Genomic DNA, 12,253 nt, shown 5'->3' with positions numbered 1-12,253 from the left:
TAAATATGATCCTCAATCAGAGACAACGATAGACAGCTGCCTCTGATTGGGAACCATACCAGGCCAACAAAGAAATAGAAAACATAGATTGCCCACCCTAGTCACACCCTGACCTAACCAATTAAGTGAAACTGAAAGTGAAAAAAAATTACAATCTCTCTCAATTTCTCTCTCGCTTCTCCTTCATTTTGGAAGAAATGTATTTGTTCGAAACTGTTCAAATATTGTCTTTCTCTCTCTTTGAGGCAACGACTCACCATATTTTATGCACTGCAGTGCTAGCTAGCTGTAGCTTATGCTTTCAGTACTAGATTCATTCGCTGATCCTTTGATTGGGTGGACAACATGTCAGTTCATGCTGCAAGATCTCTGATAGGTTGTAGGACGTCCGGATGGCGGCACCTGCACCATATTACTGTACTGAGGAAGGATGGAGGCACCTGCACCATATTACTGTACTGAGGTAGGATGGCGGCACCTGCACCATATTACTGTACTGAGGAAGGATGGAGGCACCTGCACCATATTACTGTACTGAGGTGGGATGGCGGCACCTGCACCATATTACTGTACTGAGGAAGGATGGAGGCACCTGCACCATATTGCTGTACTGAGGAAGGATGGAGACACCTGCACCATATTACTGTACTGAGGAAGGATGGAGACACCTGCACCATATTACTGTACTGAGGAAGGATGGAGACACCTGCACCATGTTACTGTACTGAGGAAGGATGGAGACACCTGCACCATATTACTGTACTGAGGTAGGATGGCGGCACCTGCACCATATTACTGTACTGAGGAAGGATGGAGACACATGCACCATATTACTGTACTGAGGAAGGATGGAGACACCTGCACAATATTACTGTACTGAGGAAGGATGGAGACACCTGCACCATATTACTGTACCGAGGAAGGATGGAGACACCTGCACCATATTACTGTACCGAGGAAGGATGGAGACACCTGCACCATATTACTGTACTGAGGAAGGATGGAGACACCTGCACCATATTACTGTACCGAGGAAGGATGGAGACACCTGCACCATATTACTGTACTGAGGAAGGATGGAGACAAATACTTGCAAGTCTGGAGATTATTTTAGACAGCTCACCCCACCTGCTTGATGTGTGTATTACTTTACAGTATAGTAGGGCAGTTTTAAGAGCATGTACAGTATGTCCCCAATGTGTAACCATAGTTCTTGTCCGAGGTCTGTATTGTAAATGTCTGATCCTTGCATGCTTCACTACTCTATGGAATTGGATGTTTAGTAGCCAGCCAGTGTAGGTCTATGTTTATATTTGCCTTGTCGGTTGGGTATTTAAACTGTGAGTATAGAATAGGAGGTATTGTTTGCAAGGTTACGCGGTAATAAGGAAGTATGCTCAAGTTGCCTCTGGATACATGTTTAAAGTGGGTACATTGATTCATTATGCATGTAGCTTTCGGTTATGTTTCAACTACTTGTAAAATGTAAAATGTGCGTTTGTTGTGATTGAATGATGACTTTCTGATTTGTTTTGACTGCTCTCAACGTAGAACAAGATGTCTTACTCGATGTACTGAATGTGACTTATATGGGATAGGGCGATATGCGTTTTACAGACCACCTGCATATGGGTGTTTGGCCTTGGATGTGACTGGGTGATATGAGTCATGGAAGGGGTGTCTATATATTGCCAGTGGGCTGTATATCTGTTTCTCTGTCTGTCTCTGTGTGCATGGCTGAGATGGGAGTATTTATAACCCTGGGCCTCTCGGACACACTGAACTCTACCCATGGAGCCAGTGGTAAGACTAAGCCACATCCTGTCACCGAGAGAGAAGGTTAGGGATGGAAGGAGAGAGTGGGAAAGAGAGCCAGAAAGGCGGGTCGAAGAAGGGCTCAGATGGATATTTTGACAGAGGGTCAGAGGGGGTGAATGAAGAAAAGAGTGAGGGATGAGAAATGGAGGCGGGGGGAGAATGACTGTGAGAATAAAAGAGAGAAGTAGAGCACAGAAGAAAAGCCTCCTTGGCAGATCCTTCACCAGTAACTAAGGAGAGAAGCAGCATGGTAGTGCATGACCAAACAGGCCCACCAGACCCAGATGAATACTAACAGAGACAGGGCCTGAACCAGGGCTTATACAGCCAGCCTCGGCCTCTCCAGACTCCCCAACAGTCTCACACAAACAGGCCTCTCTCCTTTTGGCTCACCCTCCTGTCCCCTAATTCCCCATCTCTCCCTCTCTTCCTCTCTCCCCCTCTCTCTCCTCCCTCTCCCCAGACAGCTAAACTTTCACACATTTATTTTCCTTCTCAACGAGTGCAAGGCCCATTAACCCTCTGTATTCATCCGTCTCTCCACGGATGGAGGGAAACATGGTCATTATAGCACACGGTTAACAGACCCACCTTAGAGGGCTAACTATCACACACTGGATGTGGTATGTGAAGTGAACCCAGGGGAGATTTATGTGGGTTGACTTTTCATGTCGTATGGAAACACTTTGATTTGTATGGGCTGCTGAGATCATGTGAATCACTCATAACTATTGTAGTCGTCTCAGTCCATTGATAGCTGTCTTTCCCCATATTTACTAACAGTGTCAGTGTAGTTACTATTGTAGTGGAAGGTTGGGGTTCAAATGTCTGGAAACCAACCCAGAGCAGAGCACCACCCAGTTCACATGTGACCCTCCACAAACACTGCTGTGACATCACATGTTGCGTTCATATTTCAGGAGTGGTGGCAGAGAATGTGGGCCATAACCTGGCTGTACGTCATATTCAAGCCAATAAACTGTATTGTGTAATGCATTTGGGGGAGGATGTGGATGATGTTGAATTCTTGTGGTCTGGGGTCAAGTTTAGCGGCACAATCAAATCAAATCCAATCAAATCAAATTTTATTTGTCACATACACATGGTTAGCAGATGTTAGTGCGAGTGTAGCGAAATGCTTGTGCTTCTAGTTCCGACAATGCAGTAATAACCAACAAGTAATCTAGCTAACAATTCCAAAACTACTACCGTATAGACACAAGTGTAAGGGGATAAAGAATATGTACATAAGATATATGAATGAGTGATGGTACAGAGCGGCATAGGCAAGATACAGTAGATGGTATTGAGTGCAGTATATACATATGAGATGAGTATGTAAACAAAGTGGCATAGTTAAAGTGGCTAGTGATACATGTATTACATAAGGATGCAGTAGATGATATAGAGTACAGTATATACGTATACATATGCGATGAATAATGTAGGGTATGTAAACATTATATTAGGTAGCATTGTTTAAAGTGGCTAGTGATATATTTTACATCATTTCCCATCAATTCCCATTATTAAAGTGGCTGGAGTTGAGTCAGTGTGTTGGCAGCAGCCACTCAATGTTAGTGGTGGCTGTTTAACAGTCTGATGGCCTTGAGATAGAAGCTGTTTTTCAGTCTCTCGGTCCCAGCTTTGATGCACCTGTACTGACCTCGCCTTCTGGATGATAGCGGGGTGAACAGGCAGTGGCTCGGGTGGTTGTTGTCCTTGATGATCTTTATGGCCTTCCTGTGACATCGGGTGGTGTAGGTGTCCTGGAGGGCAGGTAGTTTTCCCCGGTGATGCGTTGTGCAGACCTCACTACCCTCTGGAGAGCCTTACGGTTGTGGGCGGAGCAGTTGCCGTACCAGGCGGTGATACAGCCCGCCAGGATGCTCTCGATTGTGCATCTGTAGAAATTTGTGAGTGCTTTTGGTGACAAGCCAAATTTCTTCAGCCTCCTGAGGTTGAAGAGGCACTGCTGCGCCTTCTTCACGATGCTGTCTGTGTGGGTGGACCAATTCAGTTTGTCTGTGATGTGTATGCCGAGGAACTTAAAACTTACTATCCTCTCCACTACTGTTCCATCGATGTGGATAGGGGGGTGTTCCCTCTGCTGTTTCCTGAAGTCCACAATCATCTCCTTAGTTTTGTTGACGTTGAGTGTGAGGTTATTTTCCTGACACCACACTCCATGTGCCCTCACCTCCTCCCTGTACGCCGTCTCGTCGTTGTTGGTAATCAAGCCTACCACTGTTGTGTCGTCCGCAAACTTGATGATTGAGTTGGAGGCGTGCGTGGCCATGCAGTCGTGGGTGAACAGGGAGTACAGGAGAGGGCTCAGAACGCACCCTTGTGGGGCCCCAGTGTTGAGGATCAGCGGGGTGGAGATGTTGTTGACTACCCTCACCACCTGGGGGCGGCCCATCAGGAAGTCCAGTACCCAGTTGCACAGGGCGGGGTCGAGACCCAGGGTCTCGAGCTTGGTGACGAGCTTGGAGGGCACTATGGTGTTAAATGCCGAGCTGTAGTCGATGAACAGCATTCTCACATAGGTATTCCTCTTGTCCAGATGGGTTAGGGCAGTGTGCAGTGTGGTTGAGATTGCATCGTCTGTGGACCTATTTGGGCGGTAAGCAAATTGGAGTGGGTCTAGGGTGTCAGGTAGGGTGGAGGTGATATGGTCCTTAACTAGTCTCTCAAAGCACTTCATGATGACAGAAGTGAGTGCTACGGGGCGGTAGTCATTTAGCTCAGTTACCTTAGCTTTCTTGGGAACAGGAAAAATGGTGGCCCTCTTGAAGCATGTGGGAACAACAGACTGGGATAGGGATTGATTGAATATGTCCGTAAACACACCGGCCAGCTGGTCTGCGCATGCTCTGAGGGCGCGGCTGGGGATGCCGTCTGGGCCTGCAGCCTTGCGAGGGTTGACACGTTTAAATGTTTTCCTCACGTCGGCTGCAGTGAAGAAGAGTCCGCATGTTTTAGTTGCGGGCAGTGTCAGTGGCACTGTATTGTCCTCAAAGCGGGCAAAAAGTTATTTAGTCTGCCTCGGAGCAAGACATCCTGGTCCGTGACGGTGCTGGTTTTCTTTTTGTAATCCGTGATTGACTGTAGACCCTGCCACATACCTCTTGTGTCTGAGCCGTTGAATTGAGATTCTACTTTGTCTCTATACTGACGCTTAGCTTGTTTGATTGCCTTGCGGAGGGAATAGTTACACTGTTTGTATTCGGTCATGTTTCCAGTCACCTTGCCCTGATTAAAAGCAGTGGTTCGTGCTTTCAGTTTCACGCGAATGCTGCCATCAATCTACGGTTTCTGGTTTGGGAATGTTTTAATCGTTGCTATGGGAACGACATCTTCAATGCACGTTCTAATGAACTCGCACACCGAATCAGCGTATTCGTCAATGTTGTCGTCTGACGCAATACGGAACATATCCCAGTCCACGTGATGGAAGCAGTCTTGGAGTGTGGAATCAGATTGGTCGGACCAGCGTTGAACAGACCTCAGCGTGGGAGCTTCTTATTTTAGTTTCTGTCTGTAGGCAGGGATCAACAAAATGGAGTCGTGGTCAGCTTTTCCGAAAGGAGGGCGGGGCAGGGCCTTATATGCGTCGCGGAAGTTGGAATAGCAATGATCCAAGGTTTTTCCAGCCCTGGTTGCGCAATCGATATGCTGATAAAATTTAGGGAGTCTTGTTTTCAGATTAGCCTTGTTAAAATCCCCAGCTACAATGAATGCAGCCTCCGGATATATGGATTCCAGTTTGCAAAGAGTCAAATAAAGTTTGTTCAGAGCCATCGATGTGTCTGCTTGGGGGGGAATATATACGGCTGTGATTATAATCGAAGAGAATTCCCTTGGTAGATAATGCGGTCTACATTTGATTGTGAGGAATTCTAAATCAGGTGAACAGAAGGACTTGAGTACCTGTATGTTGTCATGATCACACCACGTCACGTTAACCATAAAGCATACGCCCCCGCCCCTCTTCTTACCAGAAAGATGTTTGTTTCTGTCGGCGCGATGCGTGGAGAAACCAGCTGGCTGCACCGTCTCCGATAGCGTCTCTCCAGTGAGCCATGTTTCCGTGAAGCAAAGAACGTTACAGTCTCTGATGTCCCTCTGGAATGCTACCCTTGCTCAGATTTCATCAACCTTGTTGTCAAGAGACTGGACATTTGCGAGGAGAATGCTAGGGAGTGGTGCACGATGTGCCCGTCTCCGGAGTCTGACCAGAAGACCGCTTCGTTTTCCCCTTTTTCGAAGTCGTTTTTTGGGGTCGCCGGCTGGGATCCATTCCGTTGTCCTGGGTGAAAGGCAGAACGCAGGATCCGCTTCGCGAAAGTCATATTCTTGGTCGTACTGATGGTGAGTTGACGCTGATCTTATATTCAGTAGTTCTTCTTGACTGTATGTAATGAAACCTAAGATGACCTGGGGTACCAATGTAAGAAATAACACGTAAAAAAACAAAAAACTGCATAGTTTCCTAGGAACGCGAAGCGAGGCGGCCATCTCTGTCGGCGCCGGAAGTTATTGGTTTGGTTTGGTAGTGTGTTCACGTACTGTGTGTATGGGTCTTCATCAACTGGACTGGAGCGAGGGGTTAAGGTGACGATGTTCACCATAACCATATGTCTGCTAGCATCAGAGTGGTTGGGGCATAGCCACTGGAAGCAGTTTGAGGGTTGCTGTCCATTTTGGTGCCAAATGTTTGAATTCAGATTTTTCAGGGGGTGCTGCAGCACCCTCAGCACCCCTACTTCCCGCGGCTATGGCCTGGGGGTTGCCATGGGGTGGAAGGGATAGCTAGTCAGTTGTACAACTGAATGCCTTCAACTGAAATGTGTCTCTGAATCAGAGAGGTGTGGGGGGCTTCCTAATTTTGACATCCACATCTTCGGTGCCCGGGGAACAGTGGGTTAACTGTCTTGCTCAGGGGCAGAACGACAGATTTTTACCTTTCGGTTACTGGCCCAACGCTCTAACCACTAGAAGGACCAGAGAGCGTGACCTGTTGGGAAGGATCATAGGTCGGGCCCAGTCAGCCAGGACTGTTAAAGATAGCAGGTCTATTAATATATGACTAAATGTGGGATACTGGGATTCAACACATACTAACTACTGTACACTCAATCATACTGCACCTCTGACAGCTGGAGGTGCTCCGCTGTCTGTCACAGGGTCGTTATGGGGGATGAGGGGCGGGGTCAGGTTTTTTTCTCATTTGTGATGTCAGCACTGGTAGATTAGGTCATTTTAGAAAACATGGAGAACTCTTCATTTTAAGGGCTGCTTGTAAACTCATTATAAACCATTAGTAAATAGTTTGTTTACCATTGGAGAACTCTTTTAATACATCATCAATCGTCTGTATTCACAACACTATTTCAGTACGTGCAAAGAGGAATTATGCAGTATTGATTAAAAACTTCTTTGCTCATCAAATCAGTAACCAAATGAAAAAGTGGAAGCAATTTCCTAGGTTAACCTGAGCTCATGGCTGTGTGCTGTGTATACCAAAGCAGTATAATCAATACAAACATAATTTCCCCAGCAGTGGTTCTCCCTCACTCTGCCAAATAAACTGTTTATGAGTGTGTTTAATATGAGTCCCTCTCGGCTGCAGATTATATTGAAGGTGCACTGTTCAGAGGATTGCCTCTGTTGTATAAACACCTTGATTCGATTCCCCACTTATCAAGGTAATATTATTCTAATATTTCACTCTGTGTTATGGGCCAACTGTAAACTCGCTCCTTCCTTGCTACAGGAAGAAGAGGGGAGAGGAAGGGGTGATGGAGTGTATTTGTTATTACTCAGGGAGAAAGGGAGCGAGGGAGAGGAAGAAAAATTGAAGAGGACAGAAAGAGGTCTAGTTCTAGGCGTAGGCTAACAATTTGGTGGAATCTCCTAATGAAATAATAATGTTTGTGTCTGAACTGGGCCATGGAGGATTGGCAGGCAGGGAGGCAGCAGGATGAGCACTGTGGAATAATTGCATGTTTGAGATTAGTATCTGGGGGAAGAGGGGATGGAGGAGGGAGCGTGTGTATTGGAGGGTGGAGAGAGGAGGGGGGCTGTGGGTGTGTGTTGATTGGAGGGTGGAGAGAGGAGGGCACTGTGGGTGTGTATGTATTGGAGGGTGGAGAGAGGAGGGCGCTGTGGGTGTGTGTTGATTGGAGGGTGGAGAGAGGAGGAGACTGTGGGTGTGTATGTATTGGAGGATGGAGATAGGAGGGCGCTGTGGGTGTGGGTGTATTGGAGGGTGGAAAGGATTCTGCGTAGCTGGTTGGAGGGGGATGGGATGGGAGAAAGAGAGAGAAGAGAGATAGAGAAAGAGAGAGAGAGAGAAAGAGAGAGAGAGAGACAGAGAGAGAGAGAGAGAGAGAGAGAGAGAGAGAGAGAGAGAGAGAGAGAGAGAGAGAGAGACTGGTTGTAGTTATGGGGGTCTTGTGACATTCCCTCTGATGTGTCCTGCAGCTCTCAGATGGAAACGTTTACAGGCCACGCTACCACAGGCCTCGGAAGAACGAGAGGAATGAAAGAGAGAAAATAGAGAGTCTGGACAGGAATGGTATAGAGAGAGACTGGAGCGAGTGATTTAAAGGGAGAAGAGAGAGAGCGGGGTGGACAAATGGAGAGCAAGAGAGATAGAAAGACTGAAGAGAGAGATTCAAATGAAAAGGACCAAGGGATAAGAGAGAGGAAGAGACTTGATGGAGATACAAATGAATGAGCAGGCAAAGGAGAGGGAGGGGCGAACAGTTCTGAAAGAAAAGTCTGTCTACTTCAGAAATGATATAGTGAAAACTGCCCTCCCTCTCCTTACCAAAGGAGATTAACTTTTTCTCCCTCTCTCCTACCCTCCATCTCCCCTCCCCTCCCTACCTTCACCCCTGCCCCAGCCATGACGGTTTGATCCTGCTGCTATCCTTATCCAGCGTATCCAGCTCAGAGTTGTGTAAACAGAGAGAGCTGAGCAGCTACAGAGCTTTCATGTGTCTCTGTCAGCCTAACCCTTCACAACTGGTTTCTCTCTCGCTCGCTAAGGGTTTAAGCGTGTTTGGCTCAGGCTCTACTCCCTAGTGCTCTAGGGCTGTTCTGTTCACTGTTTTGATGCCCGTTTCAATCATTTATGGTGGCATTGTTTAAGTGCCTGTAATACAAATAGGATTGAAATGAAACGTTCCATATGAATTGCCAGGAAATGATCCGTCTTGGCTTCATGGACTGTCTTTGTTTGTATTGCTTATAAATATACAGCAATGTTGTTTGGTGGTTGAAGTGACCTCTCTATGTGTTGATGTTGACATCCATCTTTCCCTCCTCTTCCTCGGGTCAAGGGGTCCATTCAGAACCAGGCTGGGCGGGTCACACAAGCCTTGGTGTTGACGGGTCAGCACGTAGCCGCGGATACTGAGGTCCAGCTGTTCCAGCGCATCCTGGAGCAGCGAGGCTACGAGGTCAGCCTGTCCCGATACGCCGAGACCAACACCGCCCTGAGACACGACAACGGTGAGATGGAGGGAGGGAGGGAGGGAGGGAGGGAGGGAGGGATGGAGAGATTAGGGTAAAATGAAGAGAGGTGAGCAGGTTTTACAGTTTAGACAGAGGGAGGGAGGGGGGAGGGAGGGAGGGAGGGAGGGAGGGAGGGAGGGAGGGAGGGAGGGAGGGAGGGAGGGAGGGAGGGAGGGAGGGAGGGAGGGATTAGGGTAAAATGAAGAGAGGTGAGCAGGCTTTACAGTTTAGACGGAAGGAAGGATGGGTGGAGGGGGAGGGAGGGAGGGGGAGGGAGGGAGGGAGGGAGGGAGGGAGGGAGGGAGGGAGGGAGGGAGGGAGGGAGGGAGGGAGGGAGGGAGGGAGGGAGGGAGGGAGCATGGAGAGATTAGGGTAAAATGAAGAGAGGTGAGCAGGTTTTACAGTTTAGACGGAGGGAGGGAGGGAGGGAGGGAGGGAGGGAGGGATTAGGGTAAAATGAAGAGAGGTTAGCAGGTTTTACAGATTAGATGGAAGCAGTGGGGAAGGAAGGATGGGTGGAGAGAAGCAGAGAGAGCGAGGGAGGGATCGAGGAGAGGGATGAGAGGCAAGGAATGGGTGGAAAGGGTCCCAGAGAGGTAGAAGTTGATAGATAAATAGATAAATAACATAAGTATACTACTGTATGGTACAGTCTGTGCCTGCACACATACACAAAAAATTATTCACTTATTCCATGTACATGTACTTCGCCTCGTAAAGTGAGGAGAAGGAAGTATACACACAAGGGCTTCATTCACTCGCTATTTGTCCCCAGGCAAGTGACTTGCGCACATACACACACGCGCACGGCCGTATTCCAGTCACTGATGACGTACAGACAGGCTTTAGAGCAGGGTTAACAGAGGTGTGTGTTTGAGAAAGCCCTGCTGCTCTGGCCAGGCAGGTGGGTGGGAAGAGGTTAAAGGGTTAACAACTATAAAGCCTGGTCTGCACCCCCTGCTGGGTTTACTGTCCTGGAGGGTGGAGCTGCTTGTAGAGCTGCTTGTGTGTGTGTGTGTGTGTGTGTGTGTGTGTGTGTGTGTGTGTGTGTGTGTGTGTGTGTGTGTGTGTGTGTGTGTGTGTGTGTGTCTCCTGGGGTTTACTATCCAGAGGAGAGCATTGCCAGGTCCCAGGGGTCAGGCTCTCTGAGTCAGAACGCCCAGCTGTCATTCACCCCATCAGTGTGATGATTGACAGATCAGCCTGTAGACCACACGGGGCCCCTGGTCATCATGATCAAAGAACCCAGCAAGTCGTTAGGTAAACAGCAACACCCTTAATGACTTTACCAGCCCAGAAACTGAATAGTATGGGCCTGGTAAATGTCTTTAGGACAGTGTCCTAAAAGTGTCCCATAAAAGCAGCATATTCAGTCCTTGCACGTGTGCGTATTTATGATGGAAAGAGGAGAGAAGGAATGGGGAATGTTTAAGAGTATTGGGATATGCCTTTCCCTTTGCTTATAAAGGAGACAAGGAATGGGGCAATTTAACAATATTGGGACACTGCCTTTGTCATTGCCAAGGTAGGCTATGTGTGTGACAGAAAATTCCAGCCCAGTCTCCCATATAATGGATTTGTCCGATCTACATCGGGGCTTAAAAACTGGAGCGTACTGGAATAAAAGTGTAGGGTTCCTGGAAGAAAGAGTCCAGATCTTTAATTTGATGAGCCCTAATTGTATTAGTCTGTTATTGGGTCGAATGCATCAGATTAGAGGGAGCCAATCATTTCCTGTTTACTCAAACCAACTCAAACAGAGAGACAGAGATTGGCTTTTACTGTTACTGTTGTTTTCTCTGAGGGCCTTTTCAGACTCCCAGCAGACTGTGCGTGCTTGTGTGTCAGGGCTTGAATTCCCCGATGGCATCGGTGGCCATGGCTGTTGATGCCCCCTTGTTAGGAAGAAAATGTATCCCTTGTGGCCAAAGTGGCCGTTGTGCCCTTGGGCTGAATATAATAATTAGAATTCCCTTCTCCCGGCTGCCAATCACCGTAGCCTACTCAGAAGCACCAATCACTCACGTGCTCTCTCAGATATCTCAATTCTTATTAGTCAATGCCCGTGAAAGGGTCCTTCTCACAGGCATCACAGATCCAAAGTAGGCTACAAGTGAAGACAGACAAATTGCGGATGCAACAGCGCGCGTCCTTCTTATCAAATTCCGAGGCGCATATTGAAGATGTTATTTTTCGTCAGCCAACAAGACGAGTAGTTCTAAGGAACAGCAAAAACACTACCCTATGTTAATCTACTATCCACCCTAGTTCAAAAGTTGACATATTATATTGGCAGTGGCGATTTTAGCATGTACATCTTGGTGGGGCAAACTGCCCCCAAAATGTTTTCGATGAATGCCAGCAAAGCCACAACACAACACTAAACAATACATTAATTGCACTATAACGGTGTCAAATGGTGCCCACAAACTGTTAGGGCCTACATAAAGCTGTCCCAACACCAGTCGCAACACCTTACCACTACTACACCTGGTTATCAGCAGAGCCTTCGTCTGGCAGCGAAACAGTTCATTCAACAAAATGTACCACCTTTTAAAAAAACATAGCTGATATGGCTGACTTGCTTTTAAAAAATGTGGCTTCTACTGACAATTGAGATGCACAAACTATGGTATAAGGGGACGACGGGCGGATAAGAGGCAATCCGTAATCTCGATTAAGACATTAATGAGCGAGCTAGGACGGATGTAGTTAATATAACTATTTGTTCAGCACTTTTGAAATGTACAGCGACAGAATTCAGAACATGGTCCGTTCTTACAGTATTCTCCCTGTACACCAAGTCAGAACCGTATGATAAATAAAGGGGGAAATAAGCAGACAATGAAAGCTTTTACAATATTTGATGATAACATTTTTCTAAAACAGGCTCTAGGCTAAATGTGCA

General features: G+C 47.3%; 1 protein-coding gene across 1 annotated transcript in view; it reads left to right on the top strand.

Moving 5' to 3' along the window:
- LOC112216911 (cadherin-like and PC-esterase domain-containing protein 1) overlaps positions 1-12,253 on the top strand; it is a 72,673-nt gene that overhangs the window by 6,040 nt on the left and 54,380 nt on the right. Inside the window, exon 2 of the mRNA XM_042300236.1 lies at positions 9,171-9,342. Coding sequence (XP_042156170.1) covers positions 9,171-9,342 — 172 coding nt within the window. The remainder of the gene's footprint in view (positions 1-9,170; positions 9,343-12,253) is intronic.

This window comes from Oncorhynchus tshawytscha, linkage group LG17 (assembly GCF_018296145.1).
Source record: "Oncorhynchus tshawytscha isolate Ot180627B linkage group LG17, Otsh_v2.0, whole genome shotgun sequence".
Taxonomy (NCBI): domain Eukaryota; kingdom Metazoa; phylum Chordata; class Actinopteri; order Salmoniformes; family Salmonidae; genus Oncorhynchus; species Oncorhynchus tshawytscha.
This window is presented reverse-complemented; position numbering and strand designations above follow the sequence as displayed.